At 42.4% G+C, this 25,580-nt stretch overlaps 1 protein-coding gene across 2 annotated transcripts in view; it reads left to right on the top strand.

Moving 5' to 3' along the window:
- Nucleotides 1-24,653, top strand: part of GRID2 (glutamate ionotropic receptor delta type subunit 2) — a gene marked incomplete at both ends in the record, with an annotated part of 702,974 nt that extends 678,321 nt beyond the window's left edge. For both annotated transcript variants that reach the window (XM_084285976.1, XM_084285975.1), the window contains 2 exons: nucleotides 20,076-20,316; nucleotides 24,231-24,653. In XM_084285976.1, the coding sequence (XP_084142102.1) occupies nucleotides 20,076-20,316; nucleotides 24,231-24,653 (664 nt within the window). The remainder of the gene's footprint in view (nucleotides 1-20,075; nucleotides 20,317-24,230) is intronic.
- Nucleotides 24,654-25,580: the final 927 nt, after the last annotated feature.

The raw sequence follows: 25,580 nt of genomic DNA, 5'->3' as shown, positions 1-25,580 counted from the left end.
TGTGAGAAAGCTGTGACTGCAAGCACATGAACAAAAAGGGAATTGCATGTCTAAGCAGTTCTATTTGAACAAAAAGAGGAATTGCAGGTACGAGCAATCCTGTTGTAAATGACGTTCCACAAGCTACCGTGATGAATAAAATATTGATTTAAAATTATCAAAAATCAAGCCAAACTGCCACTTGGGAATGAGTAATTACATATGCAAAGTTGGGTGCTGAAAATACAATTTGTAGTTTTTGTCGTACCATTGCAGCACTATATTTTCAATCATAGCTTTGAAAGCTGAGTTTGCATAGCTCAAATTTTGATTCATCTCGGAGTGTAATTTCTCCACACAGAGTAGATCAGCTACTGGCAGCACTTGAATTAATGGTGGCTTATGTATTTGGACTGTGAGCAGTAAATCCTGCCTTCATTGTCACATTTGACACTGTGCATTGTGTAAGATCATAATATTTAGAGTGTGTCTTGACATTTGTGCAGAATATTTAGATTTCTTATTTATGTTGCACTGCACATAGCTTTTACCAGAAAGGATCTTGAAAAGGTATTGAGCAGGTAAATTAATATATTTATTAAAATAGATAAATTAATTTAATTGCAACTACTTTCCCAAACAGCGTTTAGGATGAGAAATAAATCTTACTATGATTTGTACGTGTCAAGAATAGGTCCGTGGTAGTTGATGCCTTCCTGACAGAAAAGGAAATGTCCTTGCGATAACTCATTTTCTGAACTTGAAGTGGGCCACTGAGAGAAGGCCTAATTCATGTAAATTGAATTGAAAAAGACCTGTGGGCCTAACTGTTCCTGCTAGGTTCAGAAGCTGCAGTTTCTCTACTCAGTGCTGCATCTGAAGCTGCACCTGTCTCTGGTGAGAGCTGAAATCCCATGTCTGTCATCTCTAAGGGTCTACCAGAGACTGGTGGCTTAAAATTCTGGTAGGGGTTCTCTGCCCATGACAGTGCTGTGGCCATACCGCTTGCAAGTGCCACATGAGAAATGCTTTTGTGAGCTAGGTGACCTGACTTCACATCTTTAATAAGGCTAAAAGCCACTGGTGTGTTTCTACGAGTCCCATTGTTCTTTAGGTAGCCTTTCTGGTGATAACTTTGGTCACCTTTGTGACCAAATGCAACAATCCCTTTCTTCTTGCCTGGATTGCCTAGATGGTCGCACTCAAAGGGTTGTGGTCAATGTGGTCAATGGCTCAGTGTCCAAGTGGAGATCAGTGACAATTGGTGTTCCTCAGGGGTGAGTAGTGGGACCAGCACTATTTAACATCTCTGTCAGTGACATGGACAGTGGGGGGGCGGCAGGGGGGTTGGAATTAGATGATCTTTAAGGTCCCTTCCAACCCAAACCATTCTGTGATTCTATGATGATTGCACAACGTGATCATATGATTCTGTGGTTCTTCAAGTGGCACTCAAAGGGTATACTTTAGCCAACTTCCTTTGATGTCTGAAAGACGGAGCAGCATGAAATACTAAATGTGACTACAAACCTGCATCTCACATTGCTGTTGGAATTTATTGCCATGTCAGTTTTGGGTCATAGTCTCTAGAGGTTTCCAAGAGGAAGGTGTCCTCATATGTGGCCATTATCTGTATGGGGTGTACCTAGGCTATCATGGTTTAAAGGTAACCCTGCTGTCAGGCACCATTTTTGAGTGAAAAGAGGGAGCTTGGTGCTCCAGGGTACAGCTTGAAGCTGAAGTACCAAATCTCAGAAGGGTGAAGTAGCACAGGTAATTCTTCTCTGGGGGCACACAGCCCCTTTTTAGCTTATCCGTTGTTTCCTGGAATTACCTGTCAGACTGAGCCACATGAGAAGTCAAAAATCCAGTATCACATTTTTCACTTTACGTGTTGGTCTGTTGTGCTTGCAAAGAGGAAAGAACAATGCTTGGAATGGCAAATACATATATCCATATATATATATGGATATATATACACACGCACACTGCACAAAATATCCACCGCTATTGATTTACATTGTTGAATACCATGGTATATTCAGTTCCATGGCAGGGGTGCTCTACAAAATGAATCTGCAATCCTTGAAAAAGATGGGTGTTCTATATGCCAATACAGCTCTGAAATGTGGTAAATATAAGTTGTGAGGGGTTAGAAGTTCAGTGCATTGTGCAAGCTGAAATCCCATTTGAAATTCTTCCTCCATTTGACCAGTGCTGTCCTGTGAAAAAAAAAAATTACCTTCTCGTTACAGGACAAAGCTGCTCTGTAATTAGGATAATGATTTTTTTCTACAGTTGTCTTTTATCTTATTTTTCTAGTTTTTTTGTTATTAAGGTTTTGAAATTAAATATATTGGGAAGTCTCTTACAAAGTGCTAATAAGAAAAACTAAACTGCTGGCTGCCAAAGATGCATCAGATGAGAGGTGGTTTTGCTTAACTTAGCCCAGTGGGAACTGATAATAATCTAGTGAATAAGAAAGACCCCTCATTTGAAAGGATGTGGTCTCCTTTCCTAATGAAGTGGCTGTTCCTGAGACCTTTTCTGAACCAGCATCTTATCAGACACAAAACATAAAGGCATCGAGGTAAGCAACACAGCTATCACTGCATCACTTTTATCTCTGCACAGTGGGTACTGTGTGGTGGAGGAAAAAAACTGAGACTGTTATTCCAAGTCTCATACGCTTTCTCTTCCCTCCTGCCCCCTGTAACCAGGAGGGAGCTGTGGGGAGCCATCTTGTGTTTTCTGACAGGGTCTGTAATGATCTGAACCTCACGTTGTATGACCGCTGTGAGGCAGGGACCTCTCTCAGTGCCCCTCGAAGGCTTCACGCCTGCCTCCCTGTCAATCGCTCCTCTAAACCGTGGTAGTGCAATTAAGAGCTCTTCAGACCTTCTCATGTTTGATGGCTCTCGAGGTGAGGTGGTTGCTTCACACCTCATTCACTGTTGGTAGCACTTTGCTGGGGTGGGGAGAGCACTGCACAGGTTAAGAAGCGCTGGTCTAAGTAATTACACGAGGAAAAAATAGCTTTGCTGCTTGACTGCCATGTGCAGTATTGCATGCTCCATAAAGATGATGGAATTTGCCTGCTGCCCTGCTTTAACACAGCTCTGTGTGGGTCTGCTTGTCTCAATGCCTGCACTGAGATCTCGTATCGTACCAAGGCAAAATGCACTAGTGCGAGAAATGTTCGTCTTGCCTCTAACAGCACCTGCAGTGAGAAAACATTGCGACATCTGCTCCTTGCAATCCATTCGCACCCCCCTTTGAGGTGCTGGCATTCCCCAAACCTGCTGGCACTCCACCTACACCTTGCCACGACATACAAGATAGAGTCATATAAAAGTTATGAATGTAGTTATGTCTAGGATACAGCCGTCCAAAGGAAAATTCAATGGAAATTCAGCAATAAGAAGAGTTTGTCCTGGTGCTTAGAGGTAGACTGGATGTACCTTTGCCACCACTGTTTATAACGTGGCAAGAAAGGTAAACTTGCCCAGCTCTATGCTATCAATTTGCAAAATCCAGAGATGCTGAGATTATTTATCTGCTCTGGGAAATGCTGCCTGCAATTCTCAGCTTGGGAGATAATGCAGTGATATTATGATCTGTGTGTCTGTATGAAAAGAAATGAAATTCATTACATTTTGAAGCCCCATGACTAACAAGCTTTATGCTGTTTTCACCTGTCTTTCCAGTGCCCATACTAGGTACCTCTGTTTTTTTTATCAGACTGTCATAAAGCCCTTATCAGACTGTCATAATTTACTGGAGTCAGAAGGCAGACAGACTGTAAGATCAGCCAATTTGCTGTCCTTGTCTACTTCCCCACGTTGTCCCCAGCTCCTCTCCAGATGAACAAGGTCAATCAGCTTGATGACCCCATCCCCTCGGCTAAGCCTTTAGCTGCAGAGAACAGCTCCAACAAGGCGCGAAAGGTCACATCTCCTTGACAGAGAATTAGGCGCTAAATGAGGCTACCGGCCCTGGTTAGGGAGGGATTTGCTGTTGACTTCACCCACAAGGTGCATCCTTAGTGCTCTGACCTGCCAGCCTGGGGACATGCCCCACAGCGAGGGGGAGTTTTGCTGGGTTTGGTGCTGCAGGGCAAAGCTGTGATAATAAATGAAGCAGAAGAGTCAAGTAATGCTACACGGTAAATAAGAGTGTGTTTGCAGCTTGTTTTTAAGCAGCAGGCTGCAGAGAAATTGTGAGGGTCTGAAGCACTGCACACCCCAAGAATGTGACTTAGGGCCCTCAAAATGAGGATATCAGCTTTTCAGAGAGGATACATTTAAAGAAAATTAAATTAATCTATCATTTTTGCCCCAGTTTTTAAGCATCTTAGAGTGACATTGTCATGGTTCTTCCCCATAGCAAGGCAGACTGCAAGCGAGGAACAGCTAACAAAATGCAAACATGAAGTTTTCCCAGGCCTTTCTCAGCATGTATTGTAGGAGATGGTGCTGATGTTTTCTCCATGTATTTTCTGGACATAAGACTTCGAGCAAGGCTATGGAGTTGAATCTGTGCCTTGCAAGTGAAGCCCTCCTGCCCATGACTTCAAAAAGTGAGCAGGCAAACAAGGCTGAAGCATCCTGGCAGCCACTGTAATGTAGCAACTTATCCAGAAAAGCCTCCTACTAGTCCCAGGGCCATGCACAGGTTTCGAAAGGCAGGCAATGCAAATGGATTCATGCACCCTGGGCAAAATTCATAACAGAGAAACATGGAAATACAGTGCACCCCCAAAAGTAGTTTAAAATTAAATGCAAGGCTTTTTTTTTTTTTTTAACCTCTCCCCCCATCCACTACTGAGTCTTAAAATGGGATTTATTCTCTGTCTTATTGGTTTGAAATGAGACAAAGCAAAGGAAAAAAAAAATAAAAGAAAACAATAAGCAAGTTACAACCTTGAAATTCATTCTTAGCTCTAAAGGGTTTTACTTGAAATCTGGTTAAACTCAAATCTTGCAGTAAAAATAAGTTTAAAAAAATCCATAGTGTATCACGTTAAATATTAACTCAATTTGCAGATATGTGCACAGTCTTAAGGAGCTCATCCATCAGGAAAAGAAGTAAAATCTGACTTCTCTTGCAGATGTGAACAGGAACCGACAATTCTGTCAGTATTATTGCCCTAAAGCAAAATGGGGGTAAGAAGAGAGTTAGGTTGTGTCAGGGCCTTTTTGCCTGCAGAAGCTTTCTGTGCTGGCCTGTGCAGCGCTTTCCCCTCTGCCAGCAGGGGCATTAAAACAAAATATGCCTCCAATGCATCCCAACAAAGAGGCTCCTATAGGTCTGTCAGTGATAAAAGGAAGACTAAGGAAATTGTAGGCCCTCTCCAGAAGGAAACAGGAGACCTGGTCACCCAGAGTATGGATAAGGCTGAGGTGTTCGATGACTCTTTTGCTTCAGTCTTCACTGCAAGGGCTCTAGCCACGTAGCCCAGGACCCAGAAGGCAAAGGCAGGGACTGGGAGAATGATGAACATCAAGTCCATGGGACCTGGTGAGGTGCATCCACGAGTCCTTTGGGAGCTGGCAGATGTTTTTGCCAAGCCACTGTCCATCATATTTGAGGAGCTGTGGCAGTCCGGTGAAGTTCCCACTGACTGGAAGAGAGGAAACATAACCCCCATTTTTAAAAAGGGGAAAAAGGAAGACCCAGAGAACTCCAGGCCAGTCAGTCTCATCTCTGTGCCTGATGAGATCATGGAGCAGATCCTTCTGGGAACAGTGCTGAGGCACATGTGCCCCATGATATCCTTGTCTCCAAAGCATGGATTTGACAGAGGAACCACTTGGTGGGTAAGGAATTGGCTGGATGGTGGCACTCAAAGAGTTGAGGTCAAACTGCTCTGTGATTCTCAGTGCTCTCCCAGGGCTCTGCTCAGCCTGAGACATGGCACTGTGGACAAGGTAGGTGCCGGGGGGCAGAAGGCTTGCTCTGACATCTGTTGCCGCACTCAGTAATCTTTCTGACTAGTATAAAAGGCTTTTCTTGAGCAGGCAGCATGGGTGAGCTTTGCCTTTTTGCATCCATGTGCTTCCTGTGCCAGACAGGGTGATGAGTGGCTAGTGCAGGCTCTGCTCCAAGCGCAGTACAGCTGAAGGTGGTCCTCTCCAGCAGAGAAATTCTGTGCTGGGTATTTAATTCCAGTTTCTGGAAGAGCTGGCTGGAAAGCAAGAATTCTGTTTCAGAGGGAAAAAATAAGAAGAAACCTAAGCTTTGGTATCTGGTTTTGTCCAGAGGCTTTACAGTGCAGGCAGGCTCCTCTATCTGATTTTATGAACCCTGCGGTAACTTCCTAACCACCCGATTTACTTGCAGGGACAGGATGCTCTTATCACTGTCTCCGGCATGAGTTCTTTCCTCTACCTGATAATTCCTGTTATAGAGGAGATCTGGTTTCCAGTCCCTGCTTTGAATTGGGTAAACAGGATAGGAGCTGAGTTTGCCCACACTGTGGCGTGTTTGTCTTTCTCTCTGAGAAATTTGGCCTGAGTATCCAGTTTGAGCTGAAGTCCAACCAAAAAGGGAGGGTTGGAAAAATAAAAAGTAAAGAGGAAAACAAATTATTAAATTGGTTTATAATTTAAATCAGAATTAGAAACTAGCCTAAACAAAAAGCTCACTGGAATCATCTCAGGCCTAACTATGTCCCTACAGCAACATCTATGGAAATCTCTCTCTAGCATAACTATCTCCACAAAGCCAATCACAGACATGTCTGAATGTTTCTGGACTCAGAAAAAAAAAATAAGTAGTCTTTTTTAAATCAATTCTCAGAGGTTGGATACATCTTTATAAGAAAACAATCTTTATTTACAGAAGTCAGGCAAATCCGCTTTCCTTCCATGCTGTCTAGAAAAACTATTAAAGGGAGATTTTAGCCAGATGCTTGGTGATTAGCAAAAGCCTAATTAAAGCTGCTTTATATAGTCGATCATAACTATATGAATCTTAGAGCAGCATGAGTGCACTGTAGAAAGCCCCTGCTCCTGGTTTCTGCCAACCATGTGAAGAATGAATCTGAGGTTACTTGAGGTTTTTAGTTGTAGACCTGCAGCCGGTGTCCGTGAGATGCACTGCAATAAATATCTTCCGTCTCCCTCTCTCCTGGGGAGTGAAGTATCCCCTGGAGCTTGTCTCCAGGGATCTCTGAGCCCTGCCCCAATAATAAATGCCAGCTGAAGATGACGGGTTGGGGCTGCACGGAGCTCGGCCCAGCTGGTAACCCTGGGGTTGTGCCTGTGGCCAGGAAGCACCTTCTGGCAGCCAGGGAAAGGCTGGGCTGCAGCAAAAGCCATCAAATGCTGTCATCGATGGAGACGCTGAGCAATAGAGTCAGCCTGCTGCTTGCTCGGGAAGTCACAGAGAATGCGCTCTCACGGCTTTGGCCTTTTCCACCTGTCATAACCTGCCAAACTGCTCTTTTTCCCTGCCTTCTCTTTTTCCCCATCTCTTAGGGAAACAAATATCCCCGCTGCGAAAGGGAACAGGGAGAGAGGAGGCTGGGCTCAGCTCTGCTCGCACTGCTTACCTGAGGCACGATCTTGCAGCACCTGCTGCACGTTCTCTGCCCCTGCTTCCTCTAAAAGCAGAGCAATGATACTCACTGTTAATGAAAATGCTTCTGAGATTAGGTACGTTCAGAAAATTAACATAGCAAGTTCCCCAAATTTGTCAGAAGTTATGACAATTTGCTTATAGAAATTCTCCTGTGAGAGAGAAGAGACAAATATTTTGAAAGGCTCTCAAGTTAATGTGATGATAAATGCCAGGATCTTATTTTTCAGGCTGTTCTGATTTACGCTGTCTCCTTTCCCTACCTTGGGGCTCTGTTACATCTCTGCTCCCAGCAGTCGCAGGCAGCTGCTGGTTGCAGGGGGAGAGCTCCTGTGGCATTATTTATGGCAGCTCTCAGTGAGAGGACAGTGATTTACTGCGTGTCATCTTCTGCATCTGTGAGTTTGCGATGGGACTGTTCAGTGCAATCCTCTTCCGCAGTCTGACGGAGTTAGAGAAAGGTGAACCGGCTGGGTACAAGTAGGAACCTGCTAATGTCCTCCTTTGCCCTCCAGCAAATAACCTTTTATTTTCTGGAATTGGGAAATTAGGGTTGGGAAAATCACTCAATTCACCCTCCCATCTCTCAGGAGAAATAGGAATAGTCCTCATTCTCCCTCTAAACTTGTGAGGCTGCCTTACAAGCCTTTCCTCCAAAACTCTGCTTCTGGCTGCAGCGGACCTTTCCAGGTAGACTCTCTGAAGGGACCTGGTTGTCCCCAAGCCTTCCCTGCCCTCTCTGCTCGGCAGCATGCAGCAGTGCAGCAGCAGCCAGCTCATCAGAGGCTCTCAGATCAGCTTCTGTTGGCAGAAGGAAGGCCGGCTTCTCTGTGCTATCAAAGAAGCTGCAGAATTGACCTCATGCCCTTGATCTTGAAAAAGATATGCATAAATCGTCTGAACAGGCTCACTGGCTTATCAAAATTGAATCTCAGTGCCAAGTCACTTATTTTTGACCTGCACTATAAAATTGTTAAATTCCCTGCAATCGGCCCACTTCAGAGGAAGGCTGATAGAATAGCACCTGGGAATGCAATGCACTTTATTTCCGTGGTTATTCGTTTTAGCCACAGATGATCTGGCACAAAACACAGGAAAGCACCGGGATCCATTTTGTGGCGTTATGCAGCAAACGCTGGCAGTGCATTTCATCAGTAGCCACGAGCTAGGCCAGGCTGCGCGATAAAACACAGCCCAGAAACCTCTGCAGGAAGAGGCTCAAGGGGCTGTGCCTGCCAAGAAGGAAGGCAAGGGTCCTCCTCCAAGATTTGGGTGGTGGAAATTGCAGGGCTGCAAGTGGAATTAATCATTTCATGAAGGAAGGGGCAGTAGCTACAATAACAGAGAGTAACTGTGGCCGTTATCCAGCCTGGTTGACTATGAAAGATATTTGCTTCTCCTGTAATTGCAGAGTTGGTTGGTCAAGCTGTAAAACACTTTGAGGATATAAGCGATGTGTGCTGTCATTGCTACTCAAGCTTATGTTTTGTACGTCTTGTTGCCCTGAGCTGAACAGAGCACAGGTATCAGGACACTTAGCAATATGGGAGGCGGGGACGAGGACACTATAAAAATATAGAAAACTCCCAAACACTGAGAAAGAATTAGAGGCTCCAAGACTGCAAAACTACATACTGAATTTGTGTTACTTTCAAGAACAGAATTTAAGAAAATTACTCAATTTAACTTTGTGGACTTTGGTAATCATGCCAAAGATAAGCAAGGAAATAGAAGGCAGAATTCCTCATGGAAATCACTAAATTTTGTCACAAAATGTCAAATGCTTTCAAATCACACAGGCATTTAAAAATATATATCAGCCTGTACTATTGCTCTGTTAGGAACCTGATTTTTTTTTAAACATTAAATTTAAAGATTAAAGTTGAGGTTTTTCCTTGAAACTTTTCCTTCTTACGTGATTTGTAACAGGCTGATGCTTGTTTGCTGCTGAATGTCACTCTGGAATAACAGAAATATGGGACATAAGAGGGGAGTGTCCCTGCATGTGACCAAAACATAGGTTCTTTGTAGATCCATTCTGGTAAATATGCAGCTTTCATCTTCAGAGTACTTAAGAGGTACTTTTTTTGTTGTTGTTTGTGGGGGTATTGTGGGGATATGTGATTGATTAGGCCCCAAGTGAAATGTATTATTTGGGCACGTTTGGGGAAAATGTGTGAATTTTTGTCATACCATACTCTTCCTTGGAGCTGATGATTTTTAGATTGGCTAAGGCTTTGCTGATCTGTGAAATGCCTCTGACTGAAGGCTCTGGCATGGGAAGGTTTCTGCCCATATGTGTGACAGATGCGCTTTGAATATTAGTACCTTTCCTCACCTTACTCCCTGGAAAAGTCTCGGGTCTGATCCAGATGAATTAGTTGCACAGAGAAGCAATTATTTCCTGGTGCTTCTGTCTGGGCTGGAATTTCTGACAGGCAACTTAGCTGTGCTAGTGGCTTTGCTGTGTATATATATTTTGCCTATGAACTCTTTTTTGCACAGAGCATACATCCATCGAGCTTGTGTAAATACTGTCAGCCTAGATCTGAAGGAAAAAAAAGAGGTATGAGGTAAATGCGAAGCTTCAGATCCTGCTAATCCTTTCTGCCCAGTTTCCTCCAGCAGTGAAGGTCATGGTAGGTGTGGAGTGCTCTGCCTTGTTCCCATGCACAGAAAACAAGATGCCAAAAACCATCACTATGCACATCAGCGGGTTCGGGACTTGCTTATTGCAAGGCAGAAGGGACCAGAGGACCTGATTATGCAAAGTCAGGGAGACAAGAATACAGGCAAGCTGGCTGGCTGTGGCTCTTAAAAAGTTGTAGTGTTACTGGGGGGGATGTCTTTATCAACAGAATAAATACTTGGTCCTCCTGCATGTTGTTAGCCAGATTGAATAACATTTGGTTTTTATCTAGGCACTTCTCTGTAATATAGAAATCTCCCCTAGTGCTACCCAGTGAGTAACCACTGTGCTGCTTCCAGCCCTTACTCACAACATGCAGAGCAGCCTGTAGCCCCTCTGGACACACTGCAGTGCAAAGGTGGGCAGCAAAACATCAGATTTTGATCTTTTGTGACCACCAGTAGTGAGCACGGTTTCTGTCCCAGTCTTACCTCCTTGTATGTCTATCAGTAACCTCTCCTGGTGGCAGAAATCCTACGCACATGAGTGAGCGGTGTGGCACGCTGCAGCAAGATGATGTGTTGTCGAAGATAATCACCAAGTCTCCTGTAGAAGAGGAGATAGACTAATTCCTAGTATATCTCCCTGTACACATGGGGAGCACAGTTACAAAAGGCACCAGTAATGCATCAAGGTCGACCAACGCACAGATTTGGTGTGCCATAGCAGGCAGGCATTTCTTTGCTTGCAAAGTTGTACTACTTTATCTTTCACCCTTTCTTTCTACACCCAGGGCATGTTAAAAGATCTGGATGCTCATTAAGGCTGGTGGTAGAGAAATTCATGATGCCTAGGCAGAATTGGGGAAATACCTGAGGTTTCAGCAGATAGCCCCTACACTGCCATGTCTAGATTTAAAAAACATTCATTAGTAAGACCTGAGGAACACTTTAGAGTGTATTTAGGGGTTGTCTCTGGAAAATAATCTTCTATGAACACTTGAAGAAGACAAATCAGATTAATGAGCTAGATTTTAGAGCACTAATGTATCACGTGGAATTCCTTAAACTTCTGTGTTTTCATTGTCCAAGGGATTGTTTGGCATGGGTTCTCCTCAGTATAACATTAACTGAACTTATAGGTTGATGAGTCAACAGAAGTACTGATTTCAAACCCAAATGGAAAACCATGAGTGGGAATGGATCTCAGAAGCTTTCACTACTATAACAAACCAGCTAGGAGTTAAAATCCTTTGAGATATTTTGAAATGTCAAGTTTCAGACACAAAATGTATTACCATGATTTGATTTTCAGACTCTGTATTCATCTGTCTAGCTTGTCCTATTCTATCAATGACTGTTTACCTTGGAGATAGATTTAAACTCTTGATCTGGGTTCTTTGTAATCCAAATTTTGATATTTAAATCAAGCCATGTAAATAATTCACTTATAGACCCTCTAAAAGAAAATTTCAAAATTTTGTCTCTTCATTTTAAAGGCTTAAAAAGCTGAGGACAAACAAGTAGCTTCAAAAACTGAGAGAATCATCAGCTATGTATTTCACACATTTGCCTATGTAAATAGAAAATGAATGTCTAATATTCAAATGATACCTAGATATCTTTTAAAATGGGCTGTTCTAGACAGTTACCAGGACTTGATGTGACTGATACGCATTCTGTTTCTAAAAAATGTGGCAGTTTGTATTAGACTGAGGCTTTCCACTGCCTGAAGCATGACTCCAAGCAATGATGATCAGTTCCAGATTCTTACACTGAAATGAAACATTTTTACTGGCATCCAGTAACTCAGATATCACAGTGTGCTAAAGGATGATGCTGACATCGACAAAGACCACCCATGGTGTTCCCTTTCCAACTTCAGATATGCCCCAGATCTTTGTGGGACTTAGTGTCTTTTCCTTTTGAGCTCTCCTCCATCTTCTTGGCTTGCTTTCATTCTGCCTGTTATCAATTCGCTGGAGCCCAACTTTGATATTAGGAAAAATCATATTGTCGTAGCAGTAATGACTGCTTGCCTTTTAAAGGTGGCATAAACACATACAATAGAAATTAAACTTCACTAGTCACCACAGCTCTTAAGATTAATCATGTTAGTAATTTGAGTTCTCATGTAATTGCATCTCAGCTGAAGATGAGGCTTGCATATTCATTTACCAGCAGGTCAGGTTCAGTGAGCTTCTCTTCTATTTCTCCTTCTCATAGGACATCGGCAGATGGTCCAAACAGATGAGTTAAGAGTTATTCCTTATGATCCAATTAAAAAAAAAAAAAATCTCTTTAAAAAACAACCATTTTAATATTTTGATGTTTTCTAAATGAAGTAACTGGTGTCTGAAAGGATGCTTTTTTTCTAAGCTTTCTGGTTTTGGCTAAGCCAGATATCCTGAACTGATTTGTATGCAGGAAAATGTCACTTTCATGTCAAACTAACCAGAAGGGTTGAGTTCCCAAGTGTGCTCCATGTTGGTCTCTGCTGTTTGCAAGTTAATGGTGAAACTCCCACTGCCTTCAGACATTGAGGGCTCCTGATTTGAAGTGAAAGCGTCAATTGTGCCACTTCTGAAAAAAGCTACTGTTCTGCTTACATCCAGCTGGAGACCTGTGAGTCAAGCCCTCAAGTTGTATATATGTAATCATACTCTCTCCTCATATATTCAAAATGTCATTTATGACAGCCCTCGGTGTTGCACAAGCATTATCATAGGGGAGAGCTCAGAGAAATTGTAATTTTAGGATGGAGCATGATCTCCATGCTGTGGCAGTTGTGTGAGATAGCAGCTAACCTTTAGATCTTCAAGATAATTTTGCAAGCAGTATGCAAGATAACATTTATTGGTGTAAATTGAGGAAAGATATGGAGCTATCACAGAGAGCCTGCTGATGTCTGCTTCAGTCTTCTGCAGAAGCCATGACCTGCCCTATCCATCCCTGCACTCACTTGGATGGGTTTGCTGCTGGTTCATGGTAGCAAAAGCAAGAGGAAAATTAAAGTCCCAGGCATTCACGTGGCCTATAAAGAACTGCATTTCCATAAAGCTCACTATCATTTTTCAAGTAATTTAGCAAATTATCTAGGACAGGACTGAGATACATGTAGTGCACAAGTATACCTTGAAGGTAGATTTTTTTGTTTTAATAAGGTTGGTCAGGTGCCGCCGCCATTTCGCAGCCACTCGCCGAGGCGATCAGCTCCGGGGCAGACGCATTCTGCAGCAGAGTGGGAGATCAAGGTGGGCAGGGCTTTTTCTCCAGCATCAAGGCCACTCAAGGCAGCCACCAGGGCCTGGTAGCCCTCACAAGGGAGGCTGAGGAGGCACGGGCAGTGCCAGCAGCACCCCCTACCCTTCTCCAGTGATAGGACCCGCGGAAACAGTGTTAAGTTGAGACAGGGGAGGTTTAGGCTGGACATTAGGAAGAGGTTCTTCACTGAGAGGGTGGTTGCACACTGGAACAGGCTCCCCAGTGAAGTAGTCACTGTACCAAGCCTGTCCGAATTTAAGAAGTGTTTGGACTGTGCACTTAGTCACAGTCTAAACTTTCAGGTAGACCTGTGCAGTGCCAGGAGTTGGATTTGACGATCCTTATGGGTCCCTTCCAATTCGGGATATTCTATGATTCTGTGGTGGCATACCATTGCCGTAATGAATTATTTTGGTGTTTACCATAATAGCATTAAGCTAATGATATTTGTGTATCTATCTTTAGGTGTTTGGTTGTCATTTAGGATTTATAAAAAGGTATTAATTCTTTTATCACTGCTTTCTCCCAAACAGGCAACACATGGAAAGGTCTGTATGGTGAAAGGCCAGTAAAACACACCTTTTTTTTTTTTTTTTAATAATAAAAGTAAGCAAATGATCTTGAAGGATTGCAGACTTTCTTTATCAGTTTCTGAATTGTTGGCATTTAATACAGCCACATGGCCTGAATAAAACTATTGTAGAACAGTTCTTACAAAGTTCTACCACAGTTGTGTAATAAGTATAGTTAGTATCTCATTTGTTATTACTGCAGGTGCTATTTCACTTCAGTTTAGCATTTTGTATTTGGGAGAGTGTTTGTGCAAGTTTAACAGATTTAAGTAAAAACATGTTCACTAATTTGAACAAAGTGATACTAATTTATGGGATCCGAGTCACGAGTGCTGCCTATTCGGAAGCTAATGGTCAATTGCTGAGCAAAACCAGAAGGTCAACTGTTCTCTCTCCTACAATTGCTCGATATGCAAATCCTTAATGTCAAACACCAGGTCTGTTTTACCACAGCTGTTTCTATTGTATACAGAAAGTGAGAGGTTTATCCTGCTTTCTGCCAGCTGACTTCCCAGTGACAGCAGTGGGATGCTGAGGGCTGCTGAAGGGCAGGTGTGAAGGTGGCTGCCTGCCCTCCTTCGTGGGGCACGAGTTATTTGGGTTTTGATCTGCTTGCAGTCCCTGCCAGAAAACAGGCTTCACAGCTGGGCCCAAGGGCACTCTTTTGCTGGGTCAAGTGGTAGGAGCTGGTGGAGAGGGAGTGTGGATTCGTCTAGTCTGGCAGCCCAAGCTGCATTTGGCTACTGTGAAAAACTGCCTCTCCTGCAGCCTGTGATTGGTGGCTCATTAAAATGCTTGCTTAAAGATAAAATAAAATTGGAAAAACAAGAACTGTTTCTTGAAAATGAGCATTTCTTGTTTATGGTTATCAAAACCTGTAGTGAACAGGAGTGGAATAGCAGTGATCTCTGTCTCTCAAGGTGTTTCATTCATCTTGCACGCTCTCCTACCATCACCTCAGCCTGCTCAGGAGTGGGCATGAGCACTGCTCTGCTCTTTGTTTCACCCCAGGACATTGATTTCTGCACTACATCTTCCTACACTTGCTCCATCTCCATTTTTCAGTGATCAGGTACCCCTTTTAATTCTGGGCTTAGGTCTAGAGGTGGTTAACTGGGTAGTGCAACTGGGGCTGGACAAGTAACTATTTTAGGATGAACTAAAAAGTTAGGAACTGTTTTTTTGTTTTCTTATCCCTTTATTCTGTGCATTTGGGCAAGACAAAAATCACGCACAAATATTCACCTACTGCATATAAATACAAATAAATCCTTTACTCTCCTCAGCAGCTTGGGCAGCAGGGGAATGACAATATTTGTTGGTTCTTAGGATAGCATTGAAGTTAATGCTTCGTGCCTCAATGTGCATCCCTTGCAAGGCCACAATGATGAGACCAGAATAATGAAATTTCATCTTATCTCAGCAAGACAAGAGGGGAACTTAATTCTGCAAAGACTTAGCACCAGATGTTCTTTAGAAGAGCTACAGGATAAGGCTTTTGCCCAAGGAGTTTGACTCCCTGCTAGCTGCTGAAGAAGTTACTGGAGCCTAATACCTCCTGGTGCAGGAAGCTGATATCTAGTAACCCTTCCCATCTCAGACCATGCCCTAGCATTTCAGGCTGTAAATGGCCTTCCGTGTTTTCTGCTTCCTACTTCTAACTCAGAATAAACCAGCAAACTCAAAAAACAGCATTGTCACAGATGTCTACATTTTGTAGCACTTGTGAAGCATTTGTGATACATTGCTCTCATAATAAGTTTCATTTCTGTGGGTGTTTTGGAGGAGTAATCACGTCTAACTGCCAGCAGCAAGGTGTGTGGTTACTGAGCTGAATTCAGCCCTAGTCTCATTGTTTCAGTAGGAAGGGATTTGTTCGTATCAGTGTCAGATTTGGAAACCACATGCATTTCAGTTTTGTGTGCTTATATCCACTAGACATCAATCAGCACTACGAATTCATAGAATCACAGCGTGGTTTGGGTTCATGGTTTGCTTTTTGGTTTGAATGAAAGTATATGTAGACGTTCTCTTTTTTTATTATTATTATTTTGCAGTTTAATAACTTTACCTCATTGCCTTGAAAAATGTTACTGTAACAACTCGCCTGCTAGAGAAATATATATTATAACCCACACTCTATCCATAAGCAAGTTTTAAAGGTCATGTCTTTCTTCAGACAAATGAGATTATTTCAATGTATGGGCTCCTTGCATAACCTTAAGCTGATGGTATTTTGAAACAGCAGGAAGTCACGCACCCTACTTCTTTCCACCCCTCTTACTACTGACTCACACGCTGCAATGCCAGGCCGTGCTGCAGGTTCAGGGCAGCCAAAACTGTCAAGGAAAAGTTCAGTCGTGAGACATTTGGCCTTGTGAAGAGAGGACCTGCTGAACGTCATCATAGCATTTAGCATATCGTTATCATTCATAGCATTTAGTTAATGCATTATTATTTTAGTCAGTTATTAAATCTGAAAATCAAATACCAAACTGATTATAGCGTCTGCTGCTCAACAGGTATCTGATTAGATTGTGTGAGGGCACCCAGCAGGAGCGGCAGCCGAGGCGTGTATTTTTATGGCAAGACTGCCATCGTGTGGGAAGTTCTTGCAGCGTGCAAGTGTAACGGTGCCTGCAAGCTGCACGCTTCCAAGAAACTTTCCTTCCTAATGTCATTCCTCATGGAATTTCAATAAAAGTACACGTTTCAGTTCCGAAAACGTGCTACAGAAAGAGTGATTTCCCTAAGGGGTAAAACTTGGGTAGTGCTAAATCTTCCCAGTGTTAACTATTGTCTTGGTTCCACTAACAATTGAATTCACAAACAAATTATTTCTTAAGTCTGATAGAACCAGGGTCTCTTTTATTTATTTATTTTTTTTTCCTCCTCTGCATGAAGTTGATATAGTTCATTCATGCTCTCATCATTTCTCCTGCTACGTAGTTTATATCTCAACATCTGTTTTCAGTTGCGGTTTCACAAGGCTTCATTATAAACTTTCAATTTCTTAAGCTTTTCCATGTAATTGTTTAATTACTGTCCCTGGATTCTGCTTCTATTTTTTTTTTATGTTTTCCTTTAAATAATTGAACTTATATGTTACATCCATAAAGAAAATTGACGATAATTACCAGGAGTACAATTAGGAATAAATCTCTGTTAAGGAACAAGCTAAAGTTCAGTGTTTTATGCAAATGCCTATTGTTGAAAAGATGTCTTGTGTAATCAGAAATTATACTGACAAGTGAAGAATCATTTAATTAATGAGAATAGAGCAATCATTTGGATGGTTCATTCTATTACTGACTGAATAAAAGAGAGAAAATAGCCCTGCTCAGGGATTAGAGCTGCTGCTGAGAGAAAGGAAAAAAAATACAGAATGTTATGTAGATAGTATAGTAATTCCTAAATACAAATATATATATATATGCCAAATTAATCTTTTATTACTTGGTAGGAACTTATAGAAAGGGTTCTGTTTGTCAGAAATGATGACTGTCTGCTTCCTCTGCTAACTTAAATACCTGGGCTGAAATATTCCCATCAATCCTAAGGCAGGATGCAAGGGGAGTGAGAATGGCATTGCAGTGAGTTTTGTCTATAGGCACTGCATGCCATAACAGAGACCAGCATGTGGCTCATGTTTACAGTCACAGAGGAGTAGTTTTGGTAACAAGGGACCTCCAGAGGTCTCTAGCCCAGACCTCTGTTTGAAGCAGGTCCAGCTAGGTCAGGTCACTCAGGCTTCCTTGCCCCGTGGACCTTCGAATATGACCAGGGATAATATGATCAAAACTGTTCCAGTGTTTGACCTCTCTTTTTGTAAGAATTTATTTTTTATTTTTTTTTAAATCTAGTTGGAACTGCTTGTGCTCAGGCATGCCCCTGTTGCCTCTCCCCTTGTCACTGCTCACCTCTGAGAAGGATCTGGCTGCAGTTTCCCTACACTCTGCCCGTAGGTGGCTGCAGGCAGCAAGAATGAGCGTGTGTTTGGGCCCTGTCGCTCCAAAGCTTCTGTTACATGGGTGTCATACAGCATCTCATGTGTCCCTTGAAGCAGAACGGAGAGTCTTCCAGTCCTTGGCTGATCCCTGCCTCCTTTGGAAGCTGCAGGATGGGACTTCTCCGGGTCGGCTTTGGGTTTCTGGGCTGTTCAAAAGCCCATCCAACTCTCACCTTGTTCTCCAGTCTCCAGGGCTTGGGCCTTCAGCACTGTACTGCCAGCTTGCACTGCGCACAACTTGTCCCGCTTCTTATAAACAAAGTTACTTGAACAAGGTGCTTTTGGCACCTCTGGTTCTCAGGACCCTAGAAAGGCACTGTTCCCATTGATACAGCACAGGGGGGGGAAAGCAGCTCGCCCTTAACTGGCTGGGCTCTCAGTCATGGGACATACTCCTAGGCAGGATGAAAAAACTCACTCCAGAGCTGTGCTGGGGTTTCAACACAGCTGCATGAAGTCTCCCATTCCTGGTAGGACCACAGTGTAAGCATTCAGACATTTGGATGTGCCATAGCAAATTCAAAGTCTTTATTAACATGTCCACATGTTCAAATGGAATGAGAGATTGAATGATGTCTGTACAGAGCAGCTGTTTTTGTGTTTTTGTTTTTTTTTTTTTTACTTCCAAGGTGCATTTCAATCCCCTTTTGCAATACTGTATTTTTCTGAGGTTGGGAAAGACCACTGCAGTGGTCGGTTATGGTAGCCACCAGTCAGTGGGACTGCTCTCCTCCTATGTGGTACAGCTTCTGGTAGGAGCATCCCAGACCTCTGCTGCTTTGTGTGCACTTGGATTTTGTGCATGCTGTGTCAAATGATTGCACAAAGTGATTGTTTGCTTTCCAACACTGAAATGAAAAACAAATTTATTACATGAAGGAAAATATTCATTTTGTTCTACTCTTTTTAAATGTAATAATTGATTTTATTTTTAGTTTTAGTTTTGAGTAACCAGAAGCATCCGGCTGCTACTCTAGGCACTTGTGGATGTTTTTAGAGATCTCTCTGTAAGGTTTTTTTGAGATTAACAAATTAACCAAATATGAAAATCTTCCAAACACAGTTTTTGTTTCTCAAACCACTCACCCCAAAGGAAGTCTAGCAAAATATGTAGGCTTTGCAATCTGCCCAGCAAATATTCAGCAGCAGGCTGGGTGTGTGGGTGCAAGGATGAGTGAGTTCCACAGCTAAGAGCCTTCCCATGGAAATTGCTTGCCAACAGATTGCATGCTCCTGTTGAGCAAGATTAGTTTAGGTCTTTGCTGAGTGCAATTAACGTGATACTGCCCTACACTCTTTCCAAAGCAGCAGGTAGGTAACCAGATAATGATCAGTTCACAATAAGATAATGTATCCTGCAGTATATCTGAACGGTATTTTCCCCAAGGGAATGGCTTGAAGCTGCAACAGGAACAGGTCAGGCTGGGTATCAGGTAAAAGGTTCTTCACCGAGAGGGTGGTCAGGCACTGGGACAGGCTCCCCGGGGAAGTGGTCATGGCACTGAGCCTGCCAGAATTCATGAAGTGTTTGGACAATGCTCTCAGACACATGGTCTGATTTGTTCATATATTTTTGGGTGGTCCTTTTGGGGACCCAGGAGTTGGACTTGATGATCCTTGTGGGTCTCTTCCAACTTGGATATTCTATGATTCTATGAAATATCTCTTCTCCAACTATTAAAATGCAAAATACGTATTTTCAAATATCTCACATGCAACAAAAGATTGCTGCGGTCTGTAGTAAAAGCCAGTTAAGAAAATAAAATGTACTAACTAAAGCAGTTTCACTAAGCTTCTGAAAAGAATGAGAGACCTGTGGGTGCTTTTGTGCATCTAGAGGGGAGCATGGATGTCCATATGCTCAGTCTTACAGGCAACCTCATATTCAAGCTTTCTTTTCTGCTAACTCAGTCTGTCTGGATTCCTCCGCAGCTTGGCCTTCCAGACGCACAAGAGGGTTGCAAGTAGTTGGGTTACAGCCTCATGCCTTTGCACTAGATGCCACCTTAGCGTAACCCCTGACTCTGTGCTTTCTCCTGTAGGATTTTGGAGCTGCAGCAGAATGGCGACATGGACATACTGAAGCATAAGTGGTGGCCAAAGAACGGTCAATGTGATCTTTACTCATCCGTGGATACCAAACAGAAAGGAGGCGCCCTGGACATAAAAAGTTTTGCAGGTGTTTTCTGCATCCTCGCAGCTGGGATTGTCCTATCCTGTTTCATTGCAATGTTGGAAACATGGTGGAATAAAAGGAAAGGCTCTCGGGTTCCGTCAAAAGAGGTATTAGACCCTCCATTTCTCATGGGAAATTTTCATGCACCCTAAAGATGATTGCCTTGAATTTAGATTATTGCCTTTAGAGAGGGTGGGGGAAATAGTCCTTAACTTCCTACTGTTTAAGGTAAACATTCCTCAAAATCTCCTTAGGTATTCTTTCTAGAGAAAATTGAAAGAAAAAAAAAATGTATATTGGTGATGTATAAACGTTCTGAGTAAAACGCAACCTTTACTTGCAGAATAATACATTATTAGTACATCAACATTTGGTGCATCATTCCCATTGGTGAGAGTTAATCCTCACCAGTAAGTTCAGAGGCTTCTTGTCTTTTTCTTGCAAAAGATATCCCCTAAGCTCGATGGCTGAGTCTTTCAAAATAGACTTTCAGAGCTTAGCCCTTTAATCAGCAGTTAGCTTCTTAAATAAGCTTGTCCTGATTTTCAGAACTGTTAACCTCTTGGGACTTCCACAAACTTTGGTTCTCATTATTTAACCTGAAGTCTGAGGAAGCAAGAGTTCTTCAGATTTTTCAGAATCAGGCCAGACTTGTTTCTGAAATCTATTACGGACTTGGTTTAGAAAATCTTGGACAGTGAGTGGGGGACGTGTGTCTTTTCACACCAGAGATGAGTTTGGTTTCACACCTGCATGTGCAATGCACTCCTTCCCATGGCAATCCACTTGTTGCTTTACCAGCCATTTCCACTAGCAAAAAAAAAAAAAAAAAAGTTATTAAAGTATACTTGGCAGAGATGCCCAAAGGTGAACCTAAATATGAGCTATAATATAGTGCTATCAATTATAGCTATTTTATGTAGCTTAGATGCTTGTTGTGGGGTATTGCTGTTAATTTGTGTGCAGTGGTCTCACCTTCTCTGCAGCTTTTCCATTGTGTTTATTCCTGCTAATCTAATGCTGTGTAATCAGGCAGGACTAATTATGCTACCTAATTAGACAGCATTGGCACTGATGTTAGAATACTTTTAATCTTTTCTTGCCTGTTTTAATTCCCAAGCTTTTTCTGTTAAAGATCTGGACCGGACCATTCTTAAAACCAAAAAGAATCTCTAGTCCTTTAATTGGCTTTCTCAGGAATGGGAACCATCTAGTTTCAACTGGTAAATTATCAAAAAACTAAAATTTACAATATTGCTGTTTACCCGGACTTTCAGAATGTCATACTTCTTATTTATTTGGTGCAAAACATAATAATTAATATCAAAGAAAAAAAAAAAAAAACAACCCTGATATTTTATATAATTATAAAGTGTCCCATTTAAATTTTCAAACATAGAGTTTTGAACGTATAGTTTCCTCAAATGGTGTAATTTGGCCTCCTTGATCTTTGCCATGTATTCATCAGCTTAGCTTTTAAAATTGCATCTCAAAGCTCCACTGAAAAGCTTGGCTCAAAAAAGTTAATGCAACATGGACATATGTGCTGAATGCCCCCGCTACCCTGGATGTGGGGGTCATTCAGCAAAGAAATACATCTTAACTAACTTTCTTAAAATTCATTTTAGCTTCCATGAAATCCATTGGCTCTTCCAGGCCACTAGTCCCGAATCGGGGGTCAGATTGGGCCAGTTTGTGGTCAGCAAGCCAACCCTTTTTCCTGGTGGCTGCCATCTTGTGCTCCAGAATGCAAGCATTTATACTGAAAAAAAATTGTCTTATGGTTGCGAAGATAACATTTCAGTCGCGTACCAGAAGTAATCCATTCAATGATGTCTGCCTGAGTCTGCAGACAGCCTTAAACGGTAGCTCTGAGAGAAGTATGAACTGCCCCAGTAATCTCAATGGGATGTTGACTCTGAAGCCTGATGATAATTTAAATGTGAAAACTGCTGAATATTTCACTACTGATCACACAAGAGAGAAGAGGAAAGATCATATTATGGAGATGTGCACAATCTTACAGTGAGTGGGTCTCATTTTGGTGTATCGATTGGGTGGAGATCGGGTTGTGGGCTAAGCATGGGAGAATATCACCGCTTATATATTTTCACTGGTCTGACCCTAGCCCCAAATGCATCTCGGAAAGAGAAGAATGAGGAATATTCTGAATAACTTACAGAGGCTCAGAAGTAATTAAATTCAAATTGGCGTTGGAAATTACGGTGTTTGTATGCTTTTCAAAATTATAAAATAATAATATGTAAAAATAAAAATAAGGGCTGTCCCTTAGAGACATAGTCATGACTTGCATGTGCTGACAGAGCCTCTGTATATTTCTTTCGATGCCCACGTGGCCCCAGTTCTTCTGCATCCATATGTAGCTCCAAAGATTTTAGGAGAGAGCTTTTGGTGAATGCGTTTGGTTTTGGTGTCACCTGTGTGGTTGTTATGTGCATCCATGTCTATGTCCACATGTGAATAAACTATAGACAGAAAGCTATGCCCGAGAAACGAGCACTGCATTTTTTCCCTCCCATGATGAGCTCAAAGCCTCTGTGGTCAGGTTTGTTTCCAAAGCCACCATCCAGACCCTGGGAGAGCCCTGATGCCCCGTTCCCCACCCCTTTCTTCCCCCAGTTTGTCTCCCTGTCCCTGCCCTTGGAGGGTAAGATCCCAGAGGGGAGCTGGTCCCTCACTCTCCCTTGAGTCGGGCTTTGTATTCGGTGTGGTACCGGTGCAAATATTTGGTGATCCGTTTTGCTAAGCAGATGAACTCCTGCAGTTTGTTCTAGGTGGACTTTTTCAGAGTGCTTGACTTCATCCCTAGACAAAGGAGGGACCTAAAGCCCATTCTGTATACTAGGAGTTTTGCGATCGATTCAATGAGCTCTGGATCAAGCCAGTCATTGAATTGCAGTAATCGAGTCTGGAAGTCATCAGTGCACATCTATCGGCCGCCCTATTGTCCTCTGTGAGGTCCTAGAGTGTGAGATATTTCTAGTGGCCTGGAAGAGCCAGTAGATTTCACAGAGATTAAGGTAAATGTTCAGGTTAGTTGGAACTGATTTTTGTTCTGAATGAGCTGCGCTACCTAGACTGAGGGAATATCCCTTATGTGTGTACACGTAATGCCACTTTGAATTAAGCTTTGCAGTTCAGTAGAAATATATATGTACAACGCAGGTGATTTACTGGGTCACCCAGGACGTTCTCCTCTTTTTTTAATTCTCATGCATTTAAATTCTCAATTATAACGAACAAACCTCTTCAATTGAGTTCTCTTGGGGGAGAGATTTAAGAAGGAAAAAGGAGAGAGGTAAGAGAGGAGTGATGCTGTATTATAATGAATACACCAGGCCGCCTTCTCACCCACAGCAGCATAATTCCATCTGAATTGATGGCATTGCTTCTTTGTAGGTAAGGAGAGAATTAATCCCTTCTTTGGCATCACAATTTAAAATTATCTGGTGTACTTCTTCCTGCGTGATGTCAATGAGTCACCAGTGCTCGGATTTGGGTCTGGAAGTTCAGCTTTTCTGCTCCACAATTTGTAATTTAAAAGCAAAAATCAATCTGAGCAGTTTTTAGCCCTTCCTTAAGCCCTGAGAGAATGAACGCTGATGAAGACGGCAGTCTGGTCCCTGAGAGCCTCCCGTTTTGACACTGAAATGTAGCCATCACTGCAGCGATTCAGAGCTGGCATTAACCCAGATGTCCGAGATGATGCTCTGTTTTCACTGTACAAAGAAAGCTGCTGGTAGCACTTGGAGTTTTGTCATTCATACTCAGGGCTTGAAGGTAGCTGTGGAAGAAGGGTCTGCTTGGGTTTGTTTTAGCCCATCCAGCTTCAGGAGGTGGGGGTGTTTGCTGGTGGCGTTAGAGCTGTCCACAGCTAAGATGAAGCTTTAGTTAAGTGTGTATTGTGTTTACCGAGCGGTTCTGATTGCACTGTGAAGCTTCAATCCTGCAAAAGAGATGGCAATAGTGAGTGGTACATCTTGTTCTTCTCCTTCCCCAGGATGACAAGGAAATCGATCTGGAGCACCTCCACAGGCGCGTGAACAGCCTCTGCACAGATGACGACAGTCCCCATAAACAGTTCTCCACGTCGTCGATTGACTTGACCCCGCTGGACATTGACACTTTGCCCACCCGTCAAGCACTGGAGCAAATCAGTGACTTCAGAAACACTCACATCACAACAACCACCTTCATACCGGAGCAGATCCAGACGCTGAGCCGCACACTGTCTGCTAAAGCCGCTTCTGGCTTCTCCTTCGGCAACGTACCTGAGCACCGAACTGGCCCCTTCAGGCACAGGGCACCTAACGGCGGCTTTTTCAGAAGCCCCATCAAAACAATGTCATCCATCCCTTACCAACCAACTCCTACTCTGGGGCTGAACCTCGGTAGTGATCCAGACCGAGGCACCTCCATATGAGCATCAGACCAAGTTTCTTCACTCTTTCTTTTTTAGGACTCCCTTTGCAAGGAGCAGCTGTAATATTGTGGGACTAACATGGATGTAACCTTTTTTTCCTTTCCTTTTTTTTTGTTTGTTTTGTTTTGGTTTTGCTTTTGAGGGTTTTTTAATTTGTTTGTTTTCTTTGTTTTCTTTTTTTTTTTTTTTTCTCCTTTATTTTATTTAAGAAAAGAATCAGGATTATTTGTAACAACTCTTCCTCTTCTCTGCTTTCTCAGCCTGGTCTCCTCCTCTTTCTCCCTTTATTATCTTTATTACTTGAGTCACTTATTCTTTGGTTTATCACCACATTAGGTTTCGGTTACTTGAGGCTTTTCATATACTTAAGTATAGGAAACATGTAGTGATTTGATTAATGCATAAAAAACCCTGAGCATTACTTTAAAGAAGGGCATTCGCTCCTCCTCCCGCACCGCCTTTTTTTACTATAATTGCAATAACTTAAGTCCTTTACATGTATTCTGCTGCATCCGGTCAGTGCTCCACTGCTGTGCGTCCTTTTAACTGTGGACCAAAGGCAAACCCTGCGATTTAAAAGAAAAAAAAAAAAAGTATTAAAAAAGGCAAAAAAATAAAAAATAAAAAAAAAGGAAGTTAAAAGACCATTCAGGCCCCATAATACAAGAATGCAATTTTGTAGGATTACAAAAAGCCATTACTATGCCAGTAAAGACTACAGTTAAATCTACTTTTGCACTGCAACAGTGCATATGACCTTTATGTGATTGTACAGTGTTAAAAGTTTTTCTTATGTACAGTAAACTGTATCATATGGCAGAAGCCTCTGTTGTGTTAAATAAATTAGTATCTCATACATATATATATATACATATATACACACAGGTATGTATATATATATACATGTATATATAGCTATAAAATGGC

This window comes from Netta rufina, assembly GCF_964035555.1.
Source record: "Netta rufina genome assembly, chromosome: 4".
Taxonomy (NCBI): Eukaryota; Metazoa; Chordata; class Aves; order Anseriformes; family Anatidae; genus Netta; species Netta rufina.
Note: the sequence above shows the minus strand (reverse complement) of the source record. Positions and strands in the feature narration are given on the sequence as shown.